This window comes from Phalacrocorax carbo, chromosome 8 (genome assembly GCF_963921805.1).
Source record: "Phalacrocorax carbo chromosome 8, bPhaCar2.1, whole genome shotgun sequence".
Classification (NCBI taxonomy): Eukaryota; Metazoa; Chordata; class Aves; order Suliformes; family Phalacrocoracidae; genus Phalacrocorax; species Phalacrocorax carbo.
Window position 1 is genome coordinate 20,544,482 of NC_087520.1, and position 18,475 is coordinate 20,562,956.

The 18,475-nt window shown below is 36.4% G+C and overlaps 1 protein-coding gene across 2 annotated transcripts in view; it reads right to left on the bottom strand.

Annotated features, from left to right (window-relative positions):
* GABRA1 (gamma-aminobutyric acid type A receptor subunit alpha1) overlaps positions 1–18,475 on the bottom strand; it is a 43,422-nt gene that overhangs the window by 12,728 nt on the left and 12,219 nt on the right. For both annotated transcript variants that reach the window (XM_064458964.1, XM_064458965.1), the window contains exons 4-7: positions 14,221–14,288; positions 8,215–8,435; positions 6,482–6,564; positions 1,710–1,853 (exon numbers count right to left, since the gene is read on the bottom strand). In XM_064458964.1, coding sequence (XP_064315034.1) covers positions 1,710–1,853; positions 6,482–6,564; positions 8,215–8,435; positions 14,221–14,288 — 516 coding nt within the window. The remainder of the gene's footprint in view (positions 1–1,709; positions 1,854–6,481; positions 6,565–8,214; positions 8,436–14,220; positions 14,289–18,475) is intronic.

Below are 18,475 nucleotides of genomic sequence, written 5' to 3' on the forward strand. Positions count from 1 at the left end.
CAACTTTATAGGTAGGCATCGTAAGGAGTTTCTTCAGGTAGAAAAAGGAGGCAGAATTCAAACTTATGAAACATATAGACCAAACAAATATTTTGTTGTTTCTTCATGGAAGTGTGTGAAGAATTTTTACACTACTTATGTTTGCCTTCAGTTCTGTTTAAAAATTTGTTATCTGCGTTTCTTAAGAATTTATAGGATACTTCTCAAGTTACCATCTAATTTTCTTGAACTATATCTGGAATTATCTATTTGGTTTAGATATGTTCCCAAGATTATGGGTCTTCTGATTATCTTGCTGCTATTATATTGCATCCAGCAAGCAGAGAATTGGCAATGAGTGCAAAAGGGCAGGCATTCAGGTTGCCAAGGTCTCTCTGACTGAGTAGCTTCAGAACAGAAAGCGCAGAGAGCTCGAGATCCTTGCAGTTTCTCACAAATCCTATTGACTTTTCAGCAAAGGGCAGCTGGGGTGAATTACTGGCTCCACAAAAGTCAATGGCAACATTTCTAGCCGTGGCCAGGCCAAGAGTTCTTCCCTTTTCTTTTTACTTGTCTGATGCATGCTTCTCTGCTCAATAATGGAAACAGTGAAGCTATGGGAACAGTTGTGCTGATGTTGTTCTCATGCAAAAAGCCCTTATTACTGCCATCCTACTTACTTCTTTTATGATTACATCAGCTGAACAGGGGCTTGCAAGTAGTAACTTGAATATTGGTCCATGAGAAACTTTTGTTTCTGAGAAATTTTGTTGGTTTAATAGAGCGTATGAATATATTTTGGCAAGCTAAATAAAAAATTCAGACATGAGTTAGGGTTCACCTTAAATTGACTCACTTTTCCTTAAACATTCTTTGACTTTGTGAATGGCACAATAGAAAGTTTGGTTCATGCAGGTATAAGTGTATTTCTCTACTTCAGTCACAACATCAGGTGCATTCAAAGCAATACAACTAGTTCTCCTAATGCAGTGCTTCTTTTGGTCCATTGAACAGTCAATCTATTCAACGCACTCTTCTTTATTGCTCAGTTTATTACTGTATTTAGGTCTTCGTGCCCCTTCCAAATTATTAAAAAAAAAAAATAAAAAAGAAATTACATCTTGAAACAAACACTGCAAAGTGAAAAAGTGAAGGTTTTTAGCCAGCTTCAAGGTAACAGGTACATAATACTACAAATGTCAGCTATATTTCTGTATCTCATTAATAGCTTTGGAGTTAAAGCTGGTGCTAGCATTAAGACACCTAAATCCTGTGTGGATGTTCCAGATGGTTTTTAATTTAATGACATGGTTTTTTACTCTCTGAATACCACCTTGAGAAACTATATGCTTACTTTTTAGCAAGTTACTTCACTGCCTCTAGGAATATGATCTTTGAGGATTAATATTCATATTCTATTTTTTAAGCTTATATAGTAAGCAGACAATACAATAATATGAGGAGTTCTTTATAATGTAAATTACTGTTTTTTTCTGGCTAGATATGCCACTATAGGAAGCTTTTTTTAACTGTTCAAATATTTTAAGCACCAGTTGAAGTAGGAAACTAATCCTAGGATATGTTATCTTTTCAGAATCATGTTTTCCCAATCTGAAGTCCTTATATTGCAATTTATCTCTCACTCCTTGGTCTTTGTATTTTTTTCTCCTTCTCTAAATTATGTTTTGGCAGTTAAATATGCTTCTTTCCAAAAAACCTTTTCCACAGACCTGTACTGGACTGAACAATTCCAGAGTCCACAGTTTGTCCAAGCAGATCATATTGGTTCAATCGAGAGCCATCTTCAGCCACAACCACTGACCTTGCTGGTTCCCGAGTCCATTCGTATACAACCTCTGCTCTGGTGTAAGCATCTAAGTTAAAAGAAATATATTGCATTTCAGCTTTGCACCTTATATTGCCAGATGGCTTTATCAGAACAATGTTTTGAGCAGTAGTTTGAATATTAAATTCTCTTTAATTATCTGTAGAAACCCACAACTAGTTTACTGGAACTTTTTAGCTATGGGAAATAGAACTGATTTTATAGGTCTATCCATATGATGATTAGCTAAATATCTGCTCTGCAGGGCTGGATTAAGGTTGGTCCTCAATGGCATGAAAATCTTTCTCTGCCTTACATCATTCCTACCTAGGTAAAATCTGAGTGACCAGAAGCGAGACTGAAATGTGGAATTTCATGGGCATGCGAGGAATCCAACTCTTTTTCTAACTTTTAACTCCTATCAAGAAAGACAAACCCCAGTCTTTTCAATTTGTCATAGTGTGATGTTGTCTTGGCCACTGTAAGAAAACAAGTTCTTCTCAGATTGGTTTCAGTGATCTTCTCATCATCGGCCTGTCTAGAGCTCGCCATTTGGTAATCCCCCTCCTCGCACTGTCCTTGCTGCATAACAGGCATAGCAGACATTTCTGAGGCTGCCTAGGCTTGAATGAGTTTAAATCACAATTAATCTTTTTTTTTTTTTATTTAGTTATTTTTGGGAAATGCTCACACTTAAGTTCACATTTGTTTGAGACTTCAACAAAGCAAAAGAAAAACACTGTGGGCTCTCCAAACCTGAGTAGTCCAGTATGTTACATAGATAATTCAGTAGCCTGCTACCTATGCCATCCAGGTGTTTTGTGCTGTTATTAGTACATTATTTTTGTTATTTCAGGAATCAAACTATATATAAATATTTTTAGTCAGTCCTGTTGTAAAATTCTTCTGTCATTTTGCACAGTCTGGAGTCTGACAGTTGTTGCTCTGAGCAGTTAGGGTGGGACTTAGTTGGCTACATGGAGGTATCTAGTGTCATTCTTCACACCTAAGAGTATCCAAGACATGTATAGGACTTAACGTGTCATCAGAACCTACATAAAGCTTGCACCCACCAAAGGCAGCTGGAAGCCAGATGGGACATCTTAAGGCATCTACAATGACACTAGACTCCTACTTACAGGATGAGATTTTCCCTTTTTTCAGGACTGGAAAGCAGGACAGGAAAAGGAGGAATCTGATTTACTTGACCTCATTTGTGAGTTAGTAATTTTATCTTATCAATGTGAGAGATAACAAAAATTGAAGAGGTGGTGTTGGATAGAGTGTGCTGGTAAATTAATTGCATGGCATTTGATCCCACATTATTGAAGTGGAAGGGTGCTTTTACCCTTGGACTTCATATTCCCTAAGCACTGTAATATATACATAGCTTTATGGAATCAGTGGTAAATGCCAATCTACATATTAATAATTCTGACCTTAAAAATAATGGCCTTGCTAAGTACAACAATTGGCTTGGTAATCTAGTTGCAAAAAGAAAAAGTAGAAATAATACTAATTTTCAAGCTTTTTACTTGTTCTGGAGCAGGAAAGGAGTTTGCAAGAGAGAGGACTGATTTCTTGAGCTGCTGAGAACCACCTGATTGGGTCAGCGGGAAGGGAGCACACTCATCAGTGCTGGAGATGAGCACGCCCTGCCCTGTAACGGCCAGATTCGGTGCTCTGTTTAGTTTCCATCCTCAACTTCCAGTTCATATATTGGATAAGTAGCAACACAGCCTTTTGCTCCTACCACTGCTGCTATCCAGAGTGGCCTTAGTTTTAAACTTGCAATCAGATTTTTGTGGAAAGGGTTGAAAGCATCTGCCTTTCTGATTTTGTTTTGCCAACATATGGCTTTTTGTTGTTCCAGAATCTCTTTAGCATTTGTCACATTGAATTTACATGGAAATAACCTCTAGCTTAAGCTGCTATTTTGGAAAATCACTTTAGCCTTGGAGCTGGGTCAAACATTTATCGGCCTCTACAGTACGGGTGCAGTCCATACAAGCTGTGCAACTCCTTCAATATGTGGCTTTTCTGAATCCAACTCCACCAAGTGATGAGGACGTGGAAAAACTCTTATCTAATTTAATTCAAAACAAACAGAGCTGGGCAAACACTACCTGGGGACCTACTAAGTGTAATATTGTAGTCTGCATTTAAAGCAATGTTTTCATGACAGTTAAATGTCATCTTCACTAAATTTTTCAGTCCATTAGGATGATTATAATGAATTGCTTTAGTTGTTTAACAGAAATGTCTGAAATGTATGATTGCCACTGAAAAAGTGGCAAATAAATATAAGAACTCTTCTTTTTCTGTGTATAATGGCAATTCCCATTTTCATATCTTGCTTGGATACAGCTATTTGTGCCATGGAAGATATTTCTATTCATATCAATAATGAAATATTGAGATAAATATTCTATAATCTGGTAATTATGACATATAATCTGATGAGAAGGAGGAGAGAGGGACAGCTTTAAGGCCCCGTTCTGGACAGTGAATTCCCTATGCAGTGTTTGCAGTGAAACCCTGCTACAGAAGGAACTCCTCCCCATGAGGACCCCAGATTAGAAACTCACCTGAATTTAGTAGGGGAATGCAAAGTTTCCCTGAAAACTCCTTGATTTTGCCTCATGGCCCTTCCCAGCAGTTGGAGTTACTTGTTTTGCTAGGTCCTGTTTAGGACAGCCGGCATGATAGCCAGTTAGCGTTCAAAACAAGAGAATAATGAGAATAGTCTGTTAAGCACAACAGAGCACTCTGAGCTTAGAATGCTGGTTATCGCCTCTGACTTTAGCGTAAGAAACGGTGTCTCAATCAGAAATATCACTGATTTTTTTTTTTTTGTTCATTTGAGAAAATTATGTATGTTATGATAATAAACTCTTCTTGGCAGGATAAAAAGGAAAATAAATACAAAAGATATGCAGATACACTTGCAAGTCTTTTTGCTATCTTGTTTTTCCTTTGTGTTGTGGTTCTGGAGTTGTATTCAAATCCATATTATCTATCCCATTTCATTCACGATTTCTGTATCTCTTAATCATTTAATTGAGGCAAGATCCTTAGTAATCTGGAAAGCTGTGCATTTTGTGAACCAAGAGTACACTAATGTGGGACACAGTGGGCTAGAAAGAACTCAATGTAGGAAAAAAATGGGATCTATTGTTCACACTAGGGAGTGTCTGGTGTTTAGGCTGTGGCTCAGTGATGCACACAGGTGGTGACAAGTGTCTTATCAAGTCTATAAAAATTCAATGTAGTAGTTCAGCTTGTTCAAAAACTGTTATTGGTTTAACTTTGCATGAGCAGGTTTTATGCACAATTAGCCATTTTCCCACCTCCCAGATCCAACATGCAGTCCACATAAATATTTTAATGTGCATTTCAAAAGAAATTCCGTCCTGCGACCACTCCTGATCTAACTGGGATCTCAGGTGCACAGATCTGTTACTAATCAAGAGCCCACTGCAGCTATTTGCTCTGTTATTAGCTGGAGTAGGCCTACCCCCCGCCCTCCCCCCCCCCCTTTTGTTTCAGAGGAGATTTGGAAAGATTTACTGGAAGTGCTGGAAGAAAACTTAACATTCAAGGAGTAAACTATTCCTGTCAGTGATACGCCAAGTTTGTATGAGCTTTTTGTTCTCTAAATTTTATCTAGGAGGCTAGTAGCTCTTTAAAGACAAAACATCAGTCCTTTCTCATGGTAAACATAGTGCTATTCAGCCCAAAGTAAATTATCGCCCTGTCTGGTAACATGTGAAGAATGAATTGGGTGTTCTGTTTGTTGACTTCTAAAATAGATCAAGCCACTAAGTACCCATTATCAATGAAACGACCCATTTCTACCAGAAAAAAATAACCATTGAGGAAACAATTTGTACACTACATCTTCCACACAGTCTGTCTTCCTTGTTTGTGTTGAACCAACCAGAGTAAAACAGCTCTTCATTTTCTTTATTTTTACTTAAAGAGTTGAAGGCAACTATATTTAATTTTTTAAAAATACTATGTTTAGCTAAGTTTGAAAGTATCAGTGTCAGGTTAGTTGTTATTCAAGTTAAAGTTTTGGGGCAAATACTTAACTTACAGGAAGCTTCGTCACTTATTACAGATTTCAGTTAAGTTACATTTTGACCAGTATGTTCTCTAATCAAAGGTTACAAATGCTGCAAGTATAGGACTCTATTTGGAGTTTTGTGAGATTTTTCACTTCCAGAAATGTTACACAATTTTAATACTTATATTTTATAATCTTAGGCAGAATTTTGTTCTAAATGTGCCAAGACTATGGTAGGGGAATTCTTTTCACCTAAATCAATTCATTTATCCATGGACTGTATTACTTTTCTCTAACATTGATTTTGGGTCTTAACAAAATAAAGCAACTATAAGATTAACAATGTTTTCTGTGTGACAAGCTACTTTTCTAGACGTTTAGAGCACTGTAATTTTTCTCTTTTGTGAATGTCCAGTCATGACGTTGGAGAATATTTAAGACACATAGAAGTTAGTTATATTAAATATAAATATATATAAAAAAATAAAAATACAACCCTGAAAAGAATGAAAAATACACAAGATTAAACCCTTGAGGTTTTCTCAGTTGCAAAATACTTCTGTAAAGTGGCCTAAAAAGCGAGAAACCTCAATTTAAAATAAACTTACAGCTTCCAAATTTCAAGGGGCAAGCATGTGCATCCATAGGAAAGTCTTCTAAATGCATTGGGCATTCTGCTCTCACAGTCAATCTATAATGGATTAATGAGCAAAAGGACACATTTACTCTAGTTTCATAGAAATAGCAAATAGACTTCTATTAAGACACACAGAATAAGTATAGCATAATATCTGTTATGTGATTAATTAGCAGCTAGAATGGGACCTGAATTGTTTGGCTGGGGGCCTGACAGGCATGTGTAGACACCACAGTGTGACTGGCTCTGCCCCTCTACCATGTTCCACTATAGAGCAGAGACATGCTCAGGCTTCTAACTTGGCATGAGGATTAAAATCTATTACAAACTGAAATTGCTTCCTTGTTGCCATCATTAAATTGGCCAACTCTGGATGTTCAGACATTTGCTGAAATCATTTTGTTGCTATCAGCTTGGGTGCAAACATATTTCTCAATAAAACAGATTAGATAAACTAGAAACAGTCACATACCGCATACCAGCAAGGAATGAACAACAATAGTTGAATACTAGGCAGAAGACTGCATTAAGGCACTTGCAAAGGTGAGCAAATAGAAATGGTAATGGTCAAAAAAAGAGACATATATGAACAATGTGCTGCCAAGATAGTGCTCTTGCGGATTAAATCCCTAACAGCCAAGCATTGAGGAAGACAAGAAAAAATTATCTGGACTTGTATAACTACCAGCCAAGCAAAGTCTACCCTAGCCTAGGCAGTCTTGAAAGATACTGCAGAATAAATTGAGCATATTTGACAGGCTCCCGAAAGCCTGGAAACTTTGTTTTCTCCAAATACTTGTACTGTTTTTAAAAACATCTTTAAAATTGTTAAAAGAAAATTCAGTGTTCACCTATGTACTAAGCTATCCATCTTGACTTTGAGTCAACAGAATCACTTTATACCTTGTTTGATTCCATGGGAGACATAAATGGGGTATGTGTAGCTCTGCAGAGACAACATACCATTTTTTTCATTAATTTGTAGTCTTTTAATCCAGAATGTTTCCGTGACTCTGGATCATCGTTACTTCAAAAGGATGTACTTAACTCCTCTGTTGACAACTGGGTAGCTAAAGTTCAGTTATCCATGAAGAGAGTAACATATTTCCTGCAAAAAATGGTGCCAGCACAAAAATATTTTTTTTCTCCTAACTTTCCAAATGCTTTAGTGAATTGTTTTTCTTATTATGAACGGAATAAGAAGTGTCTATTTTTAGACTGTCATGCTCTGTATTCCCAAGAACAAGAAATATGAAGAATAGGCAATGAATTCTGTGTGCATGTGCTAGTTCTTAGAATCTGCTTTCTATAGGATCCAAAGATTAAAGACCCTTGTACATGATCTAGTATTCTAGATTATATTAAACATTCAGGCTTTGTTATACTCTGCTGATGGAATCCTTGAAAGCAGCTCCAAATTAGGATCCTCTGCAAATCAATGGATTCCTAATAAAATAGATACCTTTTTAAAATCAAGCATTAAGACGCATCCAGAGAGTGTAAAGGTAGCACAGCAGGAAGGGAGAAAAATAAACACTGAAAATGCCTCAGGTTGTCCATTATTCCATGGCCTATTGTGAAAACAGTTACTAAGCAGGGATCAAGTTATGCTCAAAAAGGAACCTGTTTCCTGTTTGGAAAATATGATGCTTTAACAAGTTAAATTGTCAAACTAAATGAAGGATATAATATTTTATGGCTCACCTCATTGTGTATAGCAATGTCCCATCCTCTGTAATTCGTAATAGTTTATTTGGCATCGTCATGTTATGAGCCACTGACTTCTTTCCATTGTGGAAAAAGGTATCAGGTGTCCAAATTTTGCTGGCCATTAAATTATTTAACCGAAGAACAGTCATAGGTCCTTTGAATTTTAATCTCTCATCTTTCCAGCTTTGGCGGAAAAATACATCTATAGTGTATTCCTACATCAATTCAGAAAAAAGGGAAACACTTATGATGCCATATGTTGCAGTGTGAGAACTTGAAAAGTATGTTCTTACCGTTCCCTAGAAGCAAGATGACTATTAACGAAATTAGTAATTATCAGAACATTTATACTCCATATTACTTACAATGTACCTGAAGCTGGTTATTAAACAGTTACAATATCATTACTGTGTTCAACAGAATACATGTTAGGGAGAATAGTGTATTGAAAAGTAGACAAGAATTTCAGATATAGTATAGTGGAAACAAAATAATTCACACTTTTCTCACTTCTATTTCACCTTCAGTAAAACTGTAATTTGAAGCTGTGGATATGTAGCCAGTATGTGTAGCACACAAAGAATATGTCTTTTAGAAGAACGCAAGCCTGGTGAGACAGGGTCTTACTAGAACCTTTTGTTCTAAGTGTCTCATTAGCATAAACATGTAGTCCACCTGCGAAAAGTTCACAGTTCTCTAAAATTATGTGGTCTGATTTATGATATGCGGAATGGCTCTTTGGGCCAAATCACTGGACTACAGAGAACACAAGCCGAGGACAGCTTTGGACCAAGAAGTACAGTTCAGTTATGCAAAGACTGGGCCAACAGAGAAGAGAGGCAGTGGCTGGCTCAGTGTACATGGGGAGAATCAAAATAAGCAACACTCACTACGAAATGAAAGAATTATTTGTTACAAAGCAACAGGACCAAAGGTAAGAGGTCAGTTAAGTTTCACTCTCTCGCGTGAAATTAGGAAAAATATGTTGAAGTATTATACCTAAAATATGTATATATAAAATATGTATGTGGGGTGAAAATGTGAAAAACTCTTGCGGATGGAGTATAGTATAATATTTTCCCAGGGAAAAATTCCATTCTGACATGAAAGTTCAGTACGGGACTATCCTGCCCTTCCATCATTCATGGTTATGATATTGTGATAAACATGAAAAGTAGCTATCCAAACACTATTCAGTATTACCCTGACTGATAATCTTTTGGCTGAGAAACTGAACCTTTGCTTGAGACCTCCTGCCAATGGAGATGGCAAATCCTGAAATAAAGGAGATTCTTGTGTGTGAAGGCACACACAACTATAAGGAAAAGAGCTGCCCCAAGGAGCATGTTATTAAAGAGAAATATTCTGGAATGAGTGTGCAAAATCACTCTGTGGCAGACTCCCTTAGACTTGTGATTTTTCTTGCAACAAATGGCAACGCTCCATACAATGTAAGCAATCATGAGCTGTTTATTCCTTGTGCAAGTATCAGCAGGAATGGTGATTCTTACTGGTGGTGTGTTAGTCCTGGTTTTAGGGCATGAAATGCCTAAATAAATTTCCTGTGGACATCGAAATGTTGTAGTTCCAGGGGGTGGTCTTACTTTGTGGTTTTGTTGGGGTTTTGGGGGGTTAATTTACATCCCAGACCTGTGAATTGTTTTGGTGCATACTTGATTGTATTTCCATTTTTTTTAATCACGTGCTTGGTGAGCTGCTGTAGCCTGGGTTTGTTCAGCTCCAGTGACAGCAGTTGTGCATTTATAGCCAACTACTTGCTTCTGAATTTTGCTTAGTTGGGGTCTTAGGTTGAACTGTGTGCAAAATCTTGTCCCAGGTGTGCAGTAGAGTTAGAGAGAAGGAGGTTTAAAATGCAGTATGATGACATTAAGATACCAGATTTCCTCCATATTTTACTAGCGCCAAAGAAAATTTCCTCTTACATGCATGGGAAAGGTAAAAGACGCCCAGAAGGTGACATCGTTTCAGTGGGCATGCCATTCCCTTTTTATCTTTTTCAGCCTGTAAAGAAGGAGGTGAGTGGGAGGTGATACAGGTTGAGAGAAGGGAGTCTGGTTTTTCACTTTATATGAACACAAGGTCCTTGTGCTGGAAAAGAACAAGGAGTCCGAGAGATTTGATAAGGGACTTGACAGCATAAGACAAAACTCAATCAAAAAGTAGCTGTCAGGTCATGCCTGGCACAGACTGAATCATTCTCTGTCCCAGCCTGTTGCACCATATAGGATGAATTCATTTTGGCGGAGATTTCTCAACTCGTTAGCTTTCACTACCCACTTTAACATGTACAATAATTCTCCTCAAATGAATCCTGACAGACAGCTGATCTTTAAGATCAAGTCATCAGATGCTCTGATCAGGGCTTTCTTCTATGGGAAGGTGCTATAGAGAACAAAGGAACAGAAGGATTTTCTCCAAACCAGCTACTATAGAAGTTGTCTATGTGCAAACATATGAGCAAGATGAAATTCGGAATAAGTTCTCCACAGTGGAGACCCTTCATTCCTTATTGTACAGGTAAAGAAAGATGATTCCTATCTGCACTTTGGCAATAAGTTGTATGGTACTGAATATATATTTGTAACACTTTGATTTAAATGTTCTCTAATTTACTCATCTGATATCTCTCCTTGGAGAGTGTTTATTCCCAGGGTAGACCACACTACGGTCTACATCAGACGGGGTGCTGTACAGGAAGGTAATAAGACAGATATTTGTTCCTGAGAACCTGACAGTACAGCAGCAGTGGGAATGAAGGTTTACTAGTCAACAACAAAAAAAAATCTGTCTTTATGAAAAAAAAATTTAAAATGCTTCTTATTCCAGATAATAACAAAAATTACAGTCCTGAGAATAGCCAGTTATATGTTGATTAGTTCAATCCATCATCTGAGAGACCATGCCTGAAAACCTGCAAAGTTCTAAAAAAAAGATGTTTTTATTTTAAAAAGTGTTTTTCTTCTGTTTAACTTTATTCACAAGATTAAGAACAAGCCAAGACATTCTCTTTATAGAATAACAGGTTATGTCTATGCGGCTCTTAAAAGAGTGTATTGAGAGTGGGTAGGAACACCATGTACTCCCTGATATATCAACCTACTATCTATATAACTGCTTCATTGGATTTCTGCAAACAGATGGTCTAGGTATGCTGATGTCTCACTGTGGCTGTACTTTCATAACACATGGCGTCAGCTGGAATATCTTGTTGCCAGTTCCCTGCCATCAGTCCTGGGCTCAGACAGCAGCGCATCATTCCCTCCATGTGCCAATCCAGCTGCTTGTGAGGCCCCCCTCCATGACCAAATTCCACAATCTAGTCTACATTTACTGTTAGTCTGCTCATTTGGAGCAAATTTGGGGTAGCCCTCAAATGATGGTGTCTACAATCAACCTGTAGTATGCATAGAGGACTTTGCACTAAATGTATATTGAAATTGATATAAATTTTATATTCTGGTAAGCTCTTCATTTTATCTTTCTCTTTCTGTCTCTGATTTCATACTTATTTCCTTAGGCAAAAGGCTTAGCATGAGTAGGCTGCACACACATTACTTTTCGGGGGAGGTGAGTAGGAGTTTTACACTAAACGCTTTTCTGTAATTCCTTAGTTTTCAAGACATATGAATGCCTGCCTGTGTGTTTCTTGCTCACACATTTTATTAAGAGACTGATTAATTCTTTCTCCTGTTTACCTAAGTGAAAATCAGGAGGCAATGTGGTATGGGTTTTTAATTGTTTTTGAGATTTTTTTTTAGGTAGTGATCACTTATGCTGTAGTTATTCACCTATACTGAGTTATAGCTTAAGTCAATAATTTCTTTTCAAATATACCTGTTACTACTTCTGAAAGCAGATTATTTTTAGCTTCAGTGTTTTATTCTTCTTCAAAACCCAAACCCCATACAAATATCAGTTTGTCCTAGGGGTGGTAAATTATCTTTACCTTCTACTTAATAATTAAATCACCTGAAGCTACAAAGAATAAGTAGATACCAAAGTCCAAATGTTATATAGTCCCAAGTAATTCAGTAAGCCTATCAGTTACTCTAAACTTATATCTACATGTAGGAAAGCATCCATGCCTATTCTTTTATTAGATTGCTATTCATTATTGGAATTTTCTAGTAAATCTGACTCAAAAGGGCAAGCAATAGCTTAGCCAGCTGACTTATAGACAATGACCCTAATAAATATTAATACAAAGCATACATTCACCCGCATATATCTATCACTTTTTTTTTGTTCACCTCCCACAAACATCTGTGTCCAGCACAATACTTTAAATTACATTAACTTTCAGGAAATTAATGAAAGTCCTGTCCCGAGAAGACAGATCTCTACAAAAAATGGAGCAATCTCAGATCACTTACAAACTGTGGCTGCTACCTTTTTAATTCAAAGACTATTAAGTTAAAAAAAAAACCATATACTTTAGTCACATGGCTCTGTTCAAAATTTTCAGTTTGTCCAGTGGTGATCGGCTACCTATTTTGAGACAGAAATGAGAAAGTAAGGTGAAGTGTTTCACTGAACCAATTACCAGAACACAAATAGGTGGATGTCAGTGGTTTCTACCAATCTTTATCCAAGGAATTTCTCCTCTTTTAATGTATAATTTAGAGTAATAAGTCGACATTGGATTTTCACAAGATTATCACAGAACAAAAAAGCTGAATAGAATGAATGATTTTTTTTAAAAAATTCTTCATGATATAGGTGGTACTTAATATTGTATATCTGTGCTGAGTCACAGTCTGGATTATCTTTCTGTTGTAGGTCTTCTCAGCAGAATGACTAGTCAAAAAGCCTGTGCTGCCCAAGCTATTCTTTTTCATTTAAATATCATGGCATCAGTTGCAATTATAAATTTGACTGTAGTTTTATAAATGCAGTTTTCCAAGCAATCAGGAAAATTATGTCTCTGCATAAGGTTCATTTAGGAAAATGAACTACCTTGTAAAAGATACTTTCTCTGTTTTTCTATCCCTTAACATTATTTTGAGTAGTCAAAACTTGTAATATCTTAGTGTTTAAGGCCTGTCTATTGTTCTAGTTCAAATTAAACAACTTACAATTTTGTGGTAAGAAATACAACTTATTTCCTTTCCTGTGATAATTTCTCTTTTTTTTCATCTTTCTTTTGGTGAATGTCTTTAGCTAAATGTAGCCAGCTACAAGGGTGAGCTGTTTTCTCTTCTTCATTTAAATTAATGAGGATGTTTCCAACATTCATCCTAACACAGGATCCAGCAGATGCCTGTAGCCGCAGACCAGGCTTTCCCTGTCAATAGCAACCTACTTGTGAAGACCTCATTTATATGCAAAATTTAAAGTACCTTATCCATATTTTTACACAGTTTTTAATATCTCTTAAGACCATGGCTCACAACATTTTCATTCAGTTTTCTGAACTTCCCCATCCCCTGCAGTTATCTAGCAATTTGATTTTAATATTCATTCCCTAAAGAAGTGACACTAATTTTCTCATTAATCTTCTCTTCTCTTTCAGCAGCCAAGATCTAGGAAAGTCACTTCCCATTGATCAGTAGCTTTTAACATAAAAATACAGGTTAGACTGTACAGATGTCACACTGTAGGCCTAAGTGTTAATTGCGTTTTAAGATTATGATCTTTCTCGGCAAATTGGATCAGTGGTGTGCCAGCAAGGACCTGAGCAATCATTCTCAGAAGAATATGGATCCAAACCCTAATGCATTTCATAATATATTATGTAGCAAATATAATGCCTGTTAAAACATATTATTAAGTCACTGAGGCTGCTAATTTCAGGGCACTTAAATGCAGTCACATCTAGCAGGAATGGTTGCACATAAAAGCTGACAGCATTTTGGAATCAAGGCTTTAAAAAATGGCCAGCTTTAAAAGAGGTAAATAAGTTATTGCATAGGTCTTTCATCCTCCAAATTTAAAAGACAAGAGAAAATGAATGCTGTAGAAATATAGGCCATCACTTACCATATCGTGGTCTGAAACCGGCCCAAAACTGGTGACGAAGATGTCAGTCTTCACTTCAGTTACACGCTCTGATGAAGCAGGAAATTAGGACAGTGAGTGTCTATCAACAGTCTTCATTAGACCTAAGCACTACCAATTCCCACAATAAATAGAAAAATTATTGGCTTTGATTAGCCATTCTAGAATCGGTCTACGATACAATCCTGATAATTTATTGCTTCTAGATGTAATTTCACAGTCAATATTGTCAGCAACAATTTCTTTATTGCAGTGTTTCCACAGAACTTTTTGAGGCATGGCTTGTGATGCCACAGTACAGCAGCCATAGTTCCACTGCTGTGTAAATCTTTTCACTCTTAGACTAATAAATCTTCTTGTCTGACAATATAAACAGTGCTGAATATTGTACACAGTACTCAGAAGTCTCATTGGGTACTCAATATTTCTGGGCAAGCTGAATGAAGGTCTCTAATAATGAACCCTGGGCTTATGAATTATGTATTTTGTATTGAGACACAGGAGCATAGAAGGAAGAGAGAGAGAATACATTATGGTGTATAAAAACATATTTTATTGGCTTCAGCTAGAAATGGCTGCATTATCCTTAACTGCAATAAATAAAAAGGAGTTAAAACTTTTCCAGATAACTATCTGCTAAACTTCTCTATTACAATTTTTGACTATGTATAAATGTTATAGTTTGTACATGATTTAGATTTCTTTTTAGATTTATATGAGCACTAACATTAGATTTCCCTTAAATTACCAAATTTGTTTTATAGGCCTCAATGACAGATTAGTATAAATAATAATAATCCTGAAATCTTTAAGTTGTACATAATACAGAATATATGTTTATGCTATACCATAAAGCTAGGCTTTTCTGTGGTTTCAAGGATGTCCATTTTCTCCATGGCACAATACCTTTGGCCATTTCAGAAGAATCTAATGATTTTTGTGGTCACAAATGCTCAGTCTGAGACATCTAAAATGGTGCTGATCTCCATAAAGAGACAAACATCCGGCTTGTGCAGATCTAGTGTTAAGTCACTTTGAGAAATGCAGGAGCTTAACCTCCCCCCTTCCTCTCCTCCTGCTCTACACACATACACACACACAATCCATTGCTTCTGAACATATTGGTATTTTCTAGGCCACACATCACACAATATTCAACCAGGATGGCATATATCAAAATAACTCGCTTGACTTAAATATAGCTGCAGGGAGTAACACCACCTGGAGGCATAAATCCAGTGTTGAGTAGAGCTAACCCCATCAGCTTTCAGAATTTACAGTGATGTAACTCTGAATGCATTTACGATAGTGCTATACAAGCCAGGATGGCGTTTTTGGTAGAAGTGCGGAAGGAGTGATACATTTGTCAAAAAACTTCCAAAAAAGAAATAGAAACATTTTGAATATTAAAAGTAATCCTAGAGAAAAGAGGCTAACAAAAAAAGTAAGTGTATGGTAAGCAAAAGTCATGCAGCAGGCAAAAATTTGCATAAGACTAAGAAATGTATCTATATAGCTATCTGTATCACATTATTTAAATATTGTAACATAATTAAATTAAAAAACAAATTTAATACAACCCTCTGATTTTGAAAGACTTTAGATGGTTTAAATATGATTTGTGCCATCTGAAAAGAAAGTTCTGACAGAAGAGAAGTGAAATAAGGAATAAAGTTTAAGCAGCCGATAACAATATACATTTCTGTATCTGACACAGTAGTTCTAATCAGAATCGGTTCTACGATGCATGTGCGTGTTTTTCACTTTCCTCCAAAAAAGTCTACAACTTCTAAATACATATAAATGTAAGCAGTTTAATATAAATATTTAATATATATACAATAAAATATCTCCTTTTGTAAGACAGCAATAATCAAGATGTAATATTTGATCTGATTCTACTGTCATTCTAGTAATGCACTGAATGACACTTGTATTCTGTTAGCAAGTTAATGCAAAAATTAGGCAGTAGCCAAAGTAATATCCAGAACTCATTAAAAAAGTTAAAGGAGGACATTTCCAATGTATTATTCATAATCACAGCAAGTAAAATACTATGATGTGGTTGAATTGTCTAATAATATTCTCATTCTTTGTACCAGTGACAGAGACATGTGACAAAAGCATTGGACAGGTGAAATTTCCTACTTGGCTGTCCAGTGAAATTAATGTGTGGCCTTATCATTGCTTACAAGCTTTCAACTGACTTAAAGACATTTAAGTATTCTCTTGACATTTAATTGGCTCTGGACTTCAAGAAGTTCACAGTGAGAATTTAACCTTCTATTACTGGAAGGAGCATATGGTTGTCCAGAAATTACTTGGCTTGGACAAAAAATATTCTCTCCTTCAGCCCATCACTTTTGCAAAAGTTCAAGAGGCTGTGGTCTTGTATGTAACAGCTGGCAGAAAAAAGAAGATGGGGATTTCACAAGGTCCAGTAAAACATTGCTGAATTGATTCTTTAAGTTCCAGCTACTGAAACACCTTTTCTTAAGACTGGCAGACTGATATCATCATGAAACCTATTAGGCTTTTACATATTAAAAAGTGAAACTCAGTTGACTCTTTTAAAGGTATTTCATCCTGATTCCCCATCTCTCCATCTCCTTTCCATTGAGGTACTTCCACTGGTGTCATTAGGAGAAAGAAGATGCTAGAAGATCTTCAGGCAAAATGCATTCATCCCTTAATGGTGTAAACTCAGAGTCCCAGCTCTGAGTGAGCCTCCATTGAAAATAATATAGCTAACTGATTTACCTTGCACAAACACAGAATATACTTTTTGAATCAGCAGCGTATTGTGTAGCAGTATCCTGAATCCTAGTTTTGGGAGACATATGGTCATAGTGGAGAGGTTGAGGCTTAAGGAAATCACTTTGAGGGCACAAAATGAAAACTAAAGGCTTTGGCAGTAAGATGGGACACTTCCAAGGGAGTGGGAAAAGGAGTGATGCCTTTCATTTCTGTATAATATTGAAAACAATTTAAGTGGCATTTAAGTCATAAGTAATAACAGGAAATTCAGAATGTGAACTCACAAGAGATTGTGTTATCTTCATATTGATTACACTTTTGCAGAGCATCTGCTCCCAGGTCTCTTCAAATCCAGATAAAACCACTGTACACACCACCAAATGATTTCTTTTTTCTTTGATGTGTTCCTCATTTTCAAGAGCAATGAAAAAGTGTGTATGAACACACAGAAAAAGATTAGCCCCTCCAAAGCCATATGGAAGTTTTGAAATCTTTGTTTACTGTTTTTCTAATTAGATGATTCAACTGTGCTTTGTTAAGAGCTTCAGAAGTTGTGAGTCACTCCTGCACAGGACATGTGTTTACTCATACAGTTGGGATATATATTTAGAATGAAGGTTAAACATGTTCACTTTGCAGCTTGATGACCATAGGAAGGCTTAAACTGTGCTTCAAATGCTCAGAATGCATTTTTCAGGAACATTAAATCCTGAGCTTTATTCAAAACCTTCTCAGTATTCCTAAGAACTAGAGAAAATTCTAACTTATTGAACAAAACAAGCTCAGGTCAGGAGCTGATCAGACTGCTGAGATAAATCCAGCAGTTGTAAAGACATGTTAACCATGTCTTTTGACTATCACAGCTACCTCATGAACCAGGACTATAGGGATATCTGTAGAACATGTAACAATTCTAGTTAAAAAAAAAACAAGGAAATTATTAATGATATACTAGTTTTACTATAAGGCAACCATAGGGTCCAAGTAGTTACTGATCAGCAAAACAGCAACTGAGTACCACACCTAGACACTCTGGAACAGACAGCCTCAGGCAATTGATCCACGTACGGCTATGAAAGCACCAGTCACTGTGAACTACTGTAATTTTGCTTTTTACAACTACAGCGTTCTGCTAATGATGCTAGACTAACGTACCCTCTCAAAATTAATAACAATAAATATTTTGATTTAACTCCCAGGGAGCTCATTATTGCTAGAATTGTGATTGGATTACAAATTGAGAACAAAATAAGAAATACAGATTTATTTAAACAGCAGGAATTAAGCCTATTTATCATAGGAAAGTCTACATTAACTATTTCCCTTTCTGACCTGCTGGTATTTGAGTACAAGGCTTATCTAAATAGCATGTTTTGGTGGCTTAAATTAATTCCATCTTTTTTGGTAATGCGCTTGTTCCTCCTGCATGTCTTGTGTAAGTGTGTGCTATAATTATTAGAATAAAGAAGACTTTTCCTAT